Source organism: Dendrobium catenatum, unplaced genomic scaffold (genome assembly GCF_001605985.2).
Source record: "Dendrobium catenatum unplaced genomic scaffold, ASM160598v2 fragScaff_scaffold_253, whole genome shotgun sequence".
Classification (NCBI taxonomy): domain Eukaryota; kingdom Viridiplantae; phylum Streptophyta; class Magnoliopsida; order Asparagales; family Orchidaceae; genus Dendrobium; species Dendrobium catenatum.
The window spans coordinates 493,483-509,248 of NW_021318715.1; the positions used below are offsets into that span (position 1 = coordinate 493,483).

The 15,766-nt window shown below is 33.5% G+C and overlaps 1 protein-coding gene across 1 annotated transcript; it reads right to left on the bottom strand.

Moving 5' to 3' along the window:
- Positions 1 to 689: 689 nt before the first annotated feature.
- Positions 690 to 13,032, bottom strand: LOC110099720 (homeobox-leucine zipper protein HOX32-like). The gene is made up of 18 exons (XM_020826964.2): positions 12,532 to 13,032; positions 11,929 to 12,088; positions 11,409 to 11,512; positions 11,228 to 11,318; positions 11,060 to 11,155; positions 10,871 to 10,984; positions 10,682 to 10,765; positions 10,029 to 10,184; positions 9,882 to 9,956; positions 9,699 to 9,805; positions 9,428 to 9,617; positions 8,744 to 8,935; positions 8,569 to 8,646; positions 8,354 to 8,488; positions 7,668 to 7,990; positions 2,194 to 2,299; positions 1,938 to 2,087; positions 690 to 1,083 (listed from the first exon to the last, which is right to left on the bottom strand). Exons 1-18 carry the CDS (start codon positions 12,744 to 12,746, stop codon positions 937 to 939), a joined length of 2,523 nt encoding a protein of 840 aa, XP_020682623.1. The 5' UTR covers positions 12,747 to 13,032; the 3' UTR covers positions 690 to 936.
- Between the last annotated feature and the right edge of the window lie 2,734 nt (positions 13,033 to 15,766).

Here is a 15,766-nt window from a genome sequence, read left to right on the forward strand (position 1 = left end):
AAAGGTAGAGGAATGTTTTTAGTATCATGCATCTATAACTTTGAATCAACAAAAAATGTTAGACCGGTCCAATCGGTACACGCATGACCGGTCCAGTCGCAAACGAGGCTGAAGCCTCCTGCTTTAGTCGCACGCACCGCCTAAGCAAACAAAACATTTTAGGAAGCATTTTTTAGAGATTTGAGAGGGAAATTTTAATATAGGGACTGTTAGGGGTTTCCTTTTGATTTGTATGCATCAAATACTTTGTTTTCTTAAAATTAGGGCATCTTGAATTTAGCTGAAATATGAGATCTCCTAGATTTATATTTTTCTTTGAGCTCTAGCAGCGTCTAGAGATTTGGGAGAGATCGATCTTCCTCTCAAATAAATGATCAATTGCATCTTGCTATTTTCTGTTTCCTTTTCATCATATAATACAAATTATCTACTATTTTCATGATTTTGTGCGATTTTTTGTGAAGAATTCTCACTGTTTTTCAAAGATTGATAGGAAATACTTAGATCTCAAAAAATGTACTAAACATCCCTGCTCTGACTTTCTTTTCTCCAGAGATACATGTAAGCATTTCATAGCGAAAAATTGTCCAGTGAGATTGTAGTTACTACCACTGCATGGACCGTCCTGTCAACGTCAATAGTAAAACCAAAGGACCAATTGTTAAGAAATTAGACAGAATAAAGATTAATAACTAAAAAAACAAATCATTGAATTAACTATTAATGTTATAGGAAAATAAGTATCCTAAAAGCACTTATGTACATATATCTGACAAACGGCATGGAGTTATTTTCAAAATTTCCAAAACTTTTGCCGAAGCGACCAAATCATCATTCAGATTTGTCGCACCAGCAGAGGTACGATAGAACCATATTTTACAAGTTACAAAGATCAAGTTCCTAAATAGATACCGTATAATTCTATTAGTTTCAGGTTCAAACAAATGACCAGTTGACGAACATGAAGGCAAGGCAATGGTGAGAGCTGCATTCATCAAGGACTTTCCATGCCATAGCCTGTTCGTAAGAAGCCGGCCGGCCCATGCTAGAAATGCAGACGCCTGCAGGAAGATGAGCAAACCCCTGGAAAGAATGCAAGTGAAAAGAAGAATGATATGAACTTTCTTTGAAAATTTACGCTTTATTGAGGCAACTTAATTTTTCCGAGATTTAATTTTTAGACTACTACAGGCAAAATTTTAAAAAGAACAGCTATTACTATTAAATTAGCAGAGGAAATATAATTTAAAAAGATAAAAAATGCCTAATGTAGAAAACGCCTAATCATTAGGCATCTTCTGTGTATATATAGATACTACGTTACTAGAATTATATTAGTTTATTACTATCATAAATTTATTTGGAATAACAATAATAATTATAATAGTAAGCTACTACGAATAATAGTAATATAATAATCATAATAGTAAGCTAATATGAATAGTAACAGATGAATAATAATAATGATTTTAAAATATAATAATAATAATAATGCATAAATAATAATAAAAATAACAATGATAATAATAAACTAATAATAATAATAGCAATGTATATAATTTACCTTCATTTATAACTAAAATTTTGAGGAATAAGAAAATAAATGTAAAAATAGTTTCTATATATATATAATGCCTGATCATTGGGCGTTTTTAAGAAAATACCTCATTTTTAATCTTTTTAATTTTTTAAAATTTCAACACTACTAAAACACTTTGTATGGCTACAACTTTCTTGCCAATTTTTTAGAAACTTGTATTTTGATAACCAAATAAGTTAAAAAGTAACAACAATAAAAAATTTATTCTCCGACAAATTTCAAAAGAGAAGAAAACCTATAATAACAAAAGTATTTTTCAAAAAAACATGCGACAGTTCTACAACTACTTCTATAAATAGCAGCAGTTTCCCAAACAAAGTCTTAAACATTCACATACCTGTTGCATCAACTTAGGAAACTCAGATGAGAGGACCTTGCGACCAGCATCATCGAGCAAATTCTCAAGTGTGATGTCTTGTAGAGCAACTAGCGTGGTCTCAAGCATGTCAAGACCAGCTTGATTTGCGAAGGTTAAAGATGGAGAAACCTAAGAACAGTAAAAATGTATCTTGTCAAAAAGAGCTTCAATGTGCAAAGCACAAAAGAATGCATCTTGTAAGTTATAGAAACTTGAATGTAAATCAAAAACATGCCTTAAGAGAACAGCACATGATTGCATCGGAGTAGTGCCACAGAAGTTTCAGCAGAGAATCAGCACATTGAGAGTCGGTCTTCATAAGGTCAAGTCCAGTGTAGAACCTGAAGAACAGAAGAAGCAGGCATGGAACACGTTTTCACGAAGGTCCTCAGATAAAAAACAAAAGCATAATGATCTACAATAATGCTGCCAATGTAAAACTAGAAAAAAAAAACAAAGTTTTCACCCAGGAGCAAAGACGAGGAAAATAATGAAATGGGTACAATGATAAAAATATACAAGGGAAAAAAAAACAAAATTTATAGATTCACGCACTTCCATGAATTCACGGAGAGATATTCCACAGTATCAATTACAAGTACAGGATATTTATTCCCAACATGTTTCATCATTCCCTCACTCCCCCGTCAGTCCCATTCTTTATCTAACTTTCCTCTCAACAAACAACAAAAATCTGGCTCAAGAAAGAATACAACAGAAAACAAGATATAAAATAATACTATATTATTATTATTATTACGTATTGCATTAATAAAACCCATTTTTGTTTCCTTCTTCCCTTCCGGCACCTGCACTCTTCATTGGCTATAAAGAACGGCAGCCAACTGCCAATCCCCACCAGTCTTCCAAGAGCTTAGCATTGATCATCTCGACAGACCCACCAATAACCTCATCGCTGACTCTCATTGGCATGCCACTCGGATGTTGAACCTCCTTGTTGCCCACCACCACAATGTTGTACACTCAACCAAACCTCGAGTCTAATGGTCCTTGAGGTTAGTCTCCACTTCCTCCGATAATTGGCCACCACACCTGAGCAAGTAGCTCCCTTGCAAGCCCCCATCCCTGCCAATGATTTTGAGAGCTCCCCCCTAGCTCCTTCGCAAGGAAGTCGAATCATCTCCATGAACCTACTTGACGCCCACTATTAGACCAGTCAAACTGGCCCTTGGCAAGGGGCCGATTCAGTGCTAAAAAAGGCGGACCAAAGCTGGTCATAGGGCATTGGCACATGCTTTAAATAGGAGAAAAACAGGAGGATGAGGGTTATGCAAATTATTGTGGTTGCTTTCTTTCTTGGAGTTTGGTGACTTGGGCTCTAGCGGCATCTATGAAGTGGGAGAGAGAAGCTCCTCTCGAATTGAGGATCACTTGTATCTTGCTATTTTCTTCCGTTATTTTGATTATCTAATAAAAACTACTGTTTTTCTGATTTTTTCTTTGGATTTGTGGATTGTTCTCACTGCTTTTGTCAAGATTGTTAGGGTTTACTTGTGAACTCCAAGTATTTCCTAACACCCACCTGGAATCGCAAAACCGAACGAGCGAGCCGTTTTGATCGTGTAAAGATGAAGAAGACGAAGTTGAAGCGTCATTTCAAGCAAAGGGTTTCGTACCTATATAAGAGGCCGAGTGATATCAAATAATGAGTAGAATAGAGAGCATAAATTCAAATGAAATTTTTATCCATAAATTAAGCTATTATTAATTTAACTATCTATAGAAAAATGGGAGTATTAATTTAAGAGATATTAAATTATAATTTTTTTATAACAAGGAGAATAGATTTTATCATTTATTTAATTATTTTAGAAATAAATTAATTATAAGAGTAATTTAAGTATATTCAATAGCTAGTTAGAGAAAGATATTTGTATTAAAGATTTTTTTATTTTTGATATAATGTATTTAAATTATAGGAGAATATTTAAAATATTAAAAGTAAAGAATATTTGAGTTAGAGATAAATTAATAATAAATGGATGAAAGATATTTTTTTATATAAAATAAGAGTATATTTAATTAGTTAATTAAAGAGGGAAGTAATTCAATATATAAATTTTATTAATAATCATTAAATTATGATTTTTTCATATTTAAATGATAAAGTGAAGAGAATAATTTTATCATTTAAAAATAAGAAGTATTTAAGTATATTTAACAATTAATTATAGAGAAATATGATTAGATATATAAGTTAAAATAACTTTATGAAATTATGTATGATAGGAGTCATATTATTGAAATTAGAACAAGGACAAAAAAAAAACAAAAGCTATTTAAAATCAATGTGGGTACTCATGTCCTAATGTACAGTAATGATATTTGCTTCTCCTACATATGATGCATCAAGACTTGTTATTATTTAATTATTTACTATTAATGCTCTATAAATTACCTTTACTAAAGGCAATTAACCATGCTGAACTAGAATCCATAAATTTTATATCATAATGATGTCAATTTTTCTATGTTATGATGCTTACTCTATCAATATGAAATGATACATAAAATGTTAATGAAAAGATTTATGTATAATATTTGCACGTGTGTGATTAATTAATGGAGCACACCCTATATGATACTGATTGGGGAAGCAATGTACCTATGAACGAAAATAAATAAAAAAAGGAAATGGAAAAAGTGTACATTCATTGATATTATTTTAGAAGTTGTCTAATGTGACAATTGTATTATTTACAATAAAGGATAAATATATAAAATATGCATAACATTGATGGATATGTTAAAATAATTTTTAATTAGAATTACCTTATATTTTGAAATAAGCATGCATATTATTCTCATTGCCTTGTGTTGGGGTAATTTAAAAACATGATGTGTTCACTGAGTTCTTTTATGACTCACTCCTATGCTTATAAATGAATAAAAGTATTATTCAAAAGCTTAAAATGAGTAGAAGAGGAAAATATATATATCACAGGCGTAACACTCCGAGAGAAAATTATTTATAATATTTGATTTTAAAATTTTGAGGTTTTAGTGGTTATTTCAATGCATTGAAAATAGTTACTAATTAAAATTTTAATCAATCGTCCGACATTATGTTTTTGCCTCATTAACTCAAGCCTCCAAGCCAAATCGTGACGGTATAGCTTTCACCTCAGCCAAGTCACTTGAGAAGATGTCTCTTGCAAGTCTTGGTCACAAGAAACTCCAAGTTTCCCTTGATTTTCCTTTAGCTAACTAAGTGGGTGCCAATGGCCTTAAATCACATGCCAATATATAGGACATTTTTTGCAATAAAAGAATGTAGAATTATGAAACAAAATAATAGCTGAGATTTCTCTGTGTGATTAAAACTAAGAACTCTAAATTGAATCACATAATAAGAAGAAACATATTAATGAAGAATCAAACAAATAATGAGGAAATATATCTACATATCAACTTAATAATCTCCCCATTTAAGATTAATTTATGTTCTAAAATCAAGAGAGAGGAATCATCTTTTGTGTGACATAACCTCCACATCCATAGATGCTGAATGAAGAATTGTAGTACTTCAATTCCTAAGTGACAAAACTACCAACTTTTACCACACGCTGTCTTACAATTCTACTGCTCATTGATCATAAAATATCATTTGTTTGCAACGCTGTTTTATGATTTGGAAGCTCTCACTTAATAGAAATTATATCCTGCATTGGTCCTCAAGAATAACCATCAATAAATTTCAAAATGGCTCACATTATTTCACTTTTTGTCATGTACATGATACCAGTCAGGTTTTCATGTGTTATAGTTAAGACCATCCTCTCTCTCTAATCCTTGGCGGCACATAATGAAGCAGGCAAAGGGATTTGAATTTTCATATGCAAGAGAAAAAGGTTTAAATCAAAGAATGGATCCATAATGGGTACAAAGCAATTTTAACAAAACTCATTGCATGTTCAGCCACTATTAATTTTTGCTTCCATGTGCAATCACCCTATCACTTTTAGTCGCCTTCCAAAAACAATCACATAAAGTTGACATGTAACCTTCTTTACCTAGCTATCCAATCTAACTCGAGCTCCTCTTCAAATCAAGAACAAGCCTCACATTATGAAGTTCATGCATAACCCCATTACCAATGTTAACTTGCACAACAACTCCCATTAGATAAATATTCCTACAATCTTCTGGGGAATACTAGCCATAAACTAATCATGTAGACTTGAAAAGACATACATAAGCGCAAAATAAATCTCTTTAAGTGCGGCATTCACAGATTCCTTCATATCTTTTGAACAATCTCCACCATCCATGTGAATAACTCCTTTCAATTTAGCCAATCTTGCGACATTGCCAAGACGCTCTATTATGACATTTTGATCGACTTTTTGCTATAATTTGGATCTGCCTTTTTTGTTGCTTTTCCTTCCACCTCTCCGTCTACTCTAAAGATTCAGGGTAGAAAAAAAAAATTTGTCAACTGATTCTCTTCACCTAATGTCAGCACCCAAGGTCGGTCACATATATCATTCATTTTCAGCTTTGAAGACCCACATAAATTTTAACTGTTGTCACAATTCCAACCAAGCATTCTGTAAGTAATCATACCAAGCTCAAAGTACAAACTTCATCGCTAAAGTTGGTATTTATCTAGCTCAGCTAACTAGTGATCAGATTGAACTCATAGATAAGCACTAATGCAAAAGTTCCTTTTCAATGCAAATAGTATTGTCAAATTGCCAACTGCTCTATAATGACCTTAGATTGACTCTTTATTTGTGTGGGTTGAATTTGTCTTTGTTGTTACTTTTCATTGCACCTCTCCAGCTTTACTCTCAAAATTTAGAGCAATAAAAGAAAATTTATCTGACTAATTCTCTTCACCTAATGTCTTCACTCGAGACCGGCCACAAAAATTATTGAGCTTTAGCCTTAGAAACTCACATAAATTGTTTACCATCGTTACAGGATCCAACCTAGCATTCTAGAAGTGGTTTTGCCAAGCTCAAACCATGGACTTCATCATTTAAGCATTATCCATTGAGCTCAACTAACTAGTCATCAAATTGAAATCCTTGATATGCACTGCTGCATGAGTGCCTTCAACCATCCTAAAATTAAAAAACACTCATTACATGGACATTGTTTACCACTAAGCACTTCTCATATGCATATGACATAGTTTGTATTAAGCTTGCTATGGATTTTTCCCGGTGGTTTCTCCCAATGCAAGCGTGTCAATGGCCCTTTGGAGCTTATTGCTAGTCACCTGCAGCTAGCCCATCAAGGCTCGGTCACTTGCTACTCTCCCCCGTCAGTCAAGATTGCCAGTAGCTTTCAAGGCTCGTAGAAAAACATAACAAACTCTTTAATAAAGCTAACTTTCCCAGCCAACCACAAGGATGTTGAACCTACTTGCCAGTTGCCACACAACAAAATGATGTTGAACACCCGTCAGCCAAAACTTACATATAATGGTCTTTAAGTTAGTCTCCACTTCCTCCGGTAGCTAGCCACCACATCTTCTGCGTAATTTATATCCCTCGTCAGCCTCAGCTGCTATAAATGACCTCGAGAACACCCCACCAGAGATCAGAACCAAGATCCTCACCAAGCAAAAATAACTAAAACTTGTAGATCACCATTCACCAATCTTAAATAATGCACTAAAGAAGATGTATCATGTAAATCATCGTCAGAGGATTCCAAAAATTTGACAAAAGAGATTACCTGTAACTGCTAGAAATCCATCTTGCCAGTGTATGAGCTTCAGGAGACCCAAGTGGATGTTTCATACCTAGCTCTATGCCGAGCCTTGAGTTAGTGATTGCCATTGCAACTCTTTGCACCGAAGCCACTATGCTTCTGATATATTGCCGAGCCATTGCCACAACACTTTCTTGGAGGTGATTTTCAAATATGAACTGAAATGCTATTGTCAGAACCGACCTCATATCACTAGTAGTCGTGTCACTGGCAATCCTACTTGCTCCACCTGAGCCAACCTCTAAAGTCGAGGCCAAGTCAAGAGTTTTTGTGGCAGCAGTTGAATCCTGGAGAACAAAGAATATAATGGCGATAAGCTGAATTAAAAAAGAAACAAAAAGTTCAAAAAGTTCAAAATTTTCAATAAAGCATTTTTAAAACACCATAACAACTGGGTGGCCCAGAAGTCTACAACGGAAAAATAGAAGGGAAGATGCAAGGATTTAAACCACATTCAATTTCCTAATTTGGTTAATGCTGGAATTTATCAAAATAAACTCAAAAATTAATAAAAAATACTTTAGAACATTTCATAGAACATGTGTAAACAACTAGAGTGTGTATGTATAAAATTAAGCTATATGACAAGACCTGATTGAGAATTACATAATAAATTTCATTACACAACAAAAAAATGCATACTACTCAACTGCTTTGACATCAAGTGGTATCACTCGAAATCCTGAAGGTAACAAGGGGGCATCATCAGCAAAAGATGGGTCTGTAGGTGAAAAAATAAGCTGTGCACAAGCACCAACCGCATTCTCGTCAATCCCTTCGCACAACTGCCAAAACAAAAGGGTAATGGTTCGAATATATTAAGCTTAAATATAATCAAATAGCCCTCAATTAAAAAATGGCTAACCTGCAACAGATAAATGTCCCTGGAAAGAACATCATCCTGGTTTAAAGTTTGACTTTCCAGCCTAATCACTTCTAAGAACTGCAAACCAAACGAGAAAGAAATAGTTTACACGGAATACATAAGGCATTAATAAATAAATCATGAAAAAGGAAAACATATAGTCAAGAATAATTACCTCTTCATTTTCCACAGTATGAGCAAGAGGTATAATGACATGGTTAGCCGCAAAACTACTGTTGTCGAAAAAACCAGGAAATGCATTCGGGCAACCTCTCAAAGATGCAGTTGAATAAGCATCAACAATAGAGTCCGCCCACTCCGATCTATGCTCCCTCAAAAAGCGAACAAGTAAAGCAGGTGGCACATTCTGCGACATGTCAATAGATCAAACATTACAAACTACACAAGATAAAACAATAGCCATTGTAGAAATTTACACCACAATTATAATTAGCCTTATCCCAATTATTGACAGCAGATTTTATGAATCCTAAACTAATTTATCTTGAGTGCTACATGAGATTTTAATTATATTTTGTGCAAGTTCTTTTGTCATTTTTCTAGTTGAGTTTTCTTTGGTCTTTCTTCTTTATTTCTTTTAAATTAGTCATATCAATTCAGGTTACTAAAGCATCTTTCAGCCATCCGCATACATGTTTAACTAGCTGTTTATTTTTCACAACTTTCTTAACACATCTTCAATAAGGTGCTACTCATACCAGTTATCCAATATTGCAATTCTTAAACCTAGCATTCCTAATATTAATTCACCAAAAACATCTAACTGAACTAAAATGTTGTAGGAGTATATTGTAGTAGAAAGTGTGATAACTCATAAACATATGAAAAAGTATTAAACCTGAAGTAGCATTGAAGCTTTTGCACACAAGATGCTACCACCCAAGGAAGAAAACTTAGCAGATCTGGAATGACTTCCAAATAGCTTGCTAGGAGATGAGTTAATATTTATAGTCACATCCTCCCCACCATCGTATCCCAGTAAAGACCAGCCATCATCAGAAAATCCATTAATAGCATCATTAAAACCCCTGCAATGCCATACGATGAGCTTCACGCTAACTTGAAACAACAATAATGGTCTATGGTTACATGGAGATGAGATAACTCGCCTGCTCAACCTCTGGCTGAAGGTTCTCAAAACAGCAGGTTGACGGCCCCCATCATAAGAAGCTTCACCACTAGTTTCATAACCAATCTGTCTAATATGGTGTAATGCCTGTGCAATTAATGAGAATATAATAGACCACTGTAAAATGTACATTAGAAGACAGTCCATTTAGTTTGAAACGTACTGCAATGGTCATCCTCTGAGCTAGCATTTGCGGCGACTCATACAATGGTCGGAGAACCTCAGGCACAGTTGAAGCCTAGGCAACAGCATTTATCAGCAATAATTTTCGCTGTGTTTAAAAAACAATAGATGTCAAGAGGAAACTCACATCCAAATCTACATGATCAACAATGTGAATCATTGCACCACCACCCTCACATGGTCGGATTAGATATCCACTGGGAAGCATCTCAGCTCTGATAAAATTAGAGTTAGTTGGCTCAGCCAGACCACCAGTTGAAGGAGTCAAAGACCTCTCACATATCTATGGAAACAATTTGCCAATTTTAAACCAAGAATGTCTCAATGCACCAACCAACAAGACCATAAACTACCAAAAAGAGTTTCTAAGTTAGGCTGTAAGAATCATTTAAAAGGGTATCATCATGTAGTTTAGCAATTATGGTATGAGATAATGAAAAAACAGATTCTACATGTGAAAATCCTATATCATCCTGCATTCAACCAGCAAGACCTCCGAGTATCTTGCAATAAGCACGTTTAATTAAAGGTTTTATTTGGGACAGTTTTTTGACAAATTTTGTGATAAGTAAATCAGTAAAAAAATGCAATTAGATGACAGCTTTTTAAAATTTTGCTTTTAAAAACTGTTTGTGTAAAAGTATATTGGAAACTGTGGTTGAAAAAAAAAGGCTTTTTAAACAAAGTATAAACTGCCTTCAATGAAGACTAAAATATCACCCCTCCATCATAGGACTAATAGAAGAAAAGAAATGTATTTAGTAGATTAAATCAACTCACCACAAGACTGCCATCTTCTAAAGATGTACTATATCTAAGCGTCCAAAAATCACGTGCCAAGGCCAAAGTAGTAGGCGCATATGTCTGATGACAAAAAGACTAAATAAATGAAAAATAACAAGGAATCACACAGGCAAAAGCTGGTCTCATGACATTCAAGATGCAAATTTAATAATCAAGTATAAATACCTGCATGTACAAAATTTCAATATTTCCACAATTTCCAGTAGGGAAAACTTTCAACACGTCAATGGATCGGCAATCACGATACCAACTTAGGCGATCCTTCAAGATATCCACAACCTACAAAATAAAAAAAACATAAATTGCAAAGCAAGATGAATGATGACAGAGAGAGTCTGATAAGCTCTATAATACCTTTTTGGGTTCTAAACTCACAAGCCCACAAGCTCGAGCTGCTAAGCCACTACAATTGCGGGAAATAGCAATGATTCCAATAGAATCCGGACCAGGCTGTTAAAAGAGTAGTTTGGGTTGAGAGAAACAAACTAACAATCATTTCAATGAATTTGGAGTGCAGAATACCTTCATCCCGACCATCTGAACCCAATCGATGGCAGTTCCAGTAGCTTTTTTCAGGAACTCTGCCAATGTTTCCTCAGCAATTGCAAGTAGACTGCAAATGAGTACGAAAGTAAAATAAAATAAATTAAAATAGCAGAGAAGAAGATGAAAACAAAACCACAAATAGCTGCCAATATAATACCTGTCTGAGTTGCTAGCATCCCTCAATGAAGGCTGAGATATTGGATTCTGTAGTTGACTACCTAAAATCATAGATTCACTAGCATCTGCGTTGGCCAAAGATGCCTGTCAAAAAGGGCACATACTTAGAACTTACTGGAAATCTTAAAAAATAAAAATTATATAAAACGAATGTTAAAAATAACTACACACTTTGTTAGAAATTGTTAATGTGCTAAAAAGATTCAGAAAAATAATCCTTTTCAACAGCCCTAAAGTAGAAAGAAATGAAACATGCAAACTTAAGAGGAAAAAAAAAAGCCAAATTCAAGATAAATTGGTTTGCCTAACCTAAAGGAAAATAAAAGCAATGGACCAATCAATAGTCAAACCCCAAACATATTCTGAGGATTAATCAATACAAAAGAAGGTGAATTCAAGTGAAGCATAAGAAGAAAACATAGAATAAGGGACTTTGAAGGGTGACTAAATGGAAAATGATGAGCAGGCATAAGGAACAATGAAATACAGTGTCCACTTACATTACGAAGTTGCTGGTGCATGTAGCTATTGTCATAAACTAGCTGTGAAACTTGCTTCTGCAACCGATCATTCTCCTCCATCAGAAGCTTGTTCATGGCCGTAAGCTTTCTGTTAACAGACTGCAGACTAGAAGCTTCCTTCCTTTGTTTTTCCCGACATCTAAAACGCACTCCAAAATTAATAAAAAAAACATTATGGGCTTGGCACTTCGAATGTGCTTTTAAACAAAACAATCACTAATCATTCGTAAATGAAACCACATCCTGAGCTTGACTACATCGCAAGAACGTGCAATACATGTTAGAAGTACATACGCAACAAGTGACAAACTAATATAAATATCAGAAAGTCTAGTAGTCAAAGGGCCATTGTAGAGCCAAAAAAGAGCATGAATCTCGTTTTCAGCCAAAAAAAATCGACAGATCCTTAATCCGCATTGGGGTTTCATTACAAATCTTTACCCGTAAACAAATGTACCAACCAACCTAAAGAGCATACAAATCACTACAAATGACAAAAAAACAACAACCACGGCTAAAGAGACAAAAAACAACAAGAACAAACAAGAAACAGATCTTTTCGCTAATGTCGACGTGATTTACCTGCGGTTCTGAAACCAAACTTTGATCTGCTTCGGTTCGATTTTGGAGAGTATGGGACACTCCCTGATGAGCTGCTGCCTCCTCAAGGAGCTCGGCTTCGGACATTCATTGTAAACCCTCTCAAGCGCCTCCACCTGCTCTGGAGTGTACCTCACGTACTTCCCCGAGTCCATTAGCGCTTTGCCTCCATCCTTGCCGCTAACCAACATCGCCATATCCAACCCTAACGGTACACCAAAGTGAGAGACGAAACCCTAGACTCTTGTTGCCGCACTTCCTTCACTCCTTTGGGCTATTGCACTGTCGCTGCAGAATCGAAACCAATCCACCCTTCCAGCATCACCAGCTCCGGGTTCCCACCGTCCCCGGCGCCTAAGAGTTATCGCCGAGAAACGTGAAGTCCACGCCCTCCGCGTTTTCCGATCAGAGGAGACAATAAATACTCAGAAAAGTGTGAAAGAGAAAGAAATCAGAAAGCTCGATCAATTCTGGGCTGATGAGTGAGGGAAATGACGAAAGCCAACTAACTTATATAAGATTTCACACATATTATTATTATTATTTCGTGCCGTGGATAGATTGGAAAATTAAATTAAGATTTATTTGGGACAGTAGGGTATTTTATAAAATTGATTTTAAAACTATTATAAAGAGAATAATTTATTATTATAATTATAGAAAATAATATAATATTATAAAAATTATAAAAATTTAAAAAATAATAATCAAATAAAATTATGATTATTAGTCAAAAAATTATTCCAAACAAACTCTTAATTAGCACATTTTTAATATTGAAATATCATGTATTACATTTAAGTACAATTTTATTACAAAATTTAAAAAAAGTTATAAACAAGATTGAAATTTCATGTATTTAAACAATTATTAAATTCATATAATTATAAGATAAAATTAAATTGCTAGAATTTTGATGAAAGAAAAAATTATGGATTAGAAATTTATTGTGATTTTTTATAGTTGAATGTGATTTTAATTATTATAAATATTAATATGTTAATCTTAAAAAATAATCAATATTTAAAGTTATTTAAAAAAACTAGCGGATAATAAATGATATATAATGAGCTAAATTGAACTTACTAAAAACACTAATATTGTTTACATCTTCTCTAAGGTTGTCTATTAGAAAGATATTTTAAGAAGCAGAAAAAAAAAATTTATCCCAAATAAAACTTTATAGTCAAAATAATAATACCAAATTCATCCAATTTTACAAACAATTGAACTTGCATGAAATGAATCCGTCAAGACCATTTTAAGGTAATCTGATTATTTGTTTCCATGTTTTTTTTTTTTTAATATTTGTACATCCTACACAAGTCACAACTCAAATTGGTCTAATGGTTGGGACATTTGGTTACTAATCAAGAGGTATTGGGTTCGAGTCTTGTGTATGTGATGTGTGTGTCAATTTGCCTTAATTGAGTTCGAGTCTTGAGTATGTGATGTGTGTGTCAATTTGCCTTAATTGACCTAGATATAAAATAAATAAAACAAAAAAATGTACACAAGATAATTGGTGTCTCTCAGACCTTATTGGAACCATTTGACCAATCAGGAGCCTCGAATTACAAATTGGAGTGCCTAATCTTCAATTATTCTTTCGATTATATATAAATTTCACATATTTATATGGCTCTTATATATCTCCATTTTATGAGACAATTATGGTATCAGATTGATTTTAGAAGACAAACATTCTAACATGAAAATGGTGGCCAATCTTCATCATTTTTATGGCATTAAATTTGACATGTGAGCTTTCTAAGATAAGATTTATCATGATTTTGATCTTCAACTCCATTATAAATAGTACATTTCATTTGTTGCTCATAAATATATCTCAACAATGACATTTTTTGTCGAGTCACCATCACTAGCCCATGTAACTAGCATGGGTCAAATTCGGCCTAAACCAATTCAACAAACTAGCCTAAGAGTGAGATTATGATTTTATCCTTCTAATTAATGGAAGTAATGATTTAGGTCATCCACGGTTGGGAAATTTATCACGTGAGGTGTTCGGATACGTCTAGAGGCCAATTTGAACGTGCCACGTTACCCAATATACAATGTGTTGAGTGACTGATGCATCCGGACGCATCCGGACTGCGCACGTAATAATCACTCCCAAGAATGACATGATTATTAATGATTCCCTTCAAAATATCGATATACTCATCTCCATATTTATAAATAGTCATGAGCTATATACATTTTAACATCTAATAGAGACAAACCTCTTTGATTAACTTGCAATGATTCTATGTATTTTTAGATCAATCCCATGTCATTATTTTCTACATCATTCAATTCCCCGTTTTTTTATGAAAGAGATTAGCCTCCTATATTCTCTCTATTATTTAATCCTCCCCTTTCATAAGAATGACTGACCCTACAACCTACAATCACCTAATTACAATATAAATTAATTTGATTCTTTGCTCTTTTTGAAATGAGATAGTTTCATTATCATTGTTAACTCCATCTACATTAATATATATGAATTTGCTTTACCCTAAACTACTATTACATGGCATTATTTGGAATGATTTTCAAACTTTCTGAAGATAATGATATTACGTTTGTGATTTTTTAGTACTATTTAATCGTTAATATCTTATTGCTTCTGAAAACAACTTTTTCGTACAAAATTTTAAATTATTGTACTAGAAAGCTGCTTTAAGAAGCAATAAGAAAACCGTCCCAAGCAAAACTATAATATTAAAAATATATTTTTAGCTTTCTATATAAACAACCTCTACTTAATAATTTTGAAAAATTATTATTAATTAAATATTTATTGCAAGTTATTCTCCGAATCTTCATCTTCTCTTCTTTTTAGATAAATTTCTATTGTCTCTCCTGCTCTCATATCAAGTTACATATTTCAATATTAGATCATTTTCCCTTTTACAAATGAGTAGATAAGATTCGAACACTCACACAACTCATCTTCATCTATTGGTTCAGAACTTTGACAATCATCTAAGACTTTGTTTTGGATGTTTTTTTTTTTTTGCTTCTTTTTAAAACAGCTCTATAGTACATGAATTTTTTAATTAGAAATTCTGCATTAGAAAACAGTAAGAAAACTATGACAAACGAAGTTTAAGAGATATTAGATTCGAATCTTACGAATAAAATGAATACATAAACTTGCCTTAATCACCTAAAAGTATTAAAAAAAAAAAAAAAAAAAAAACCCCCC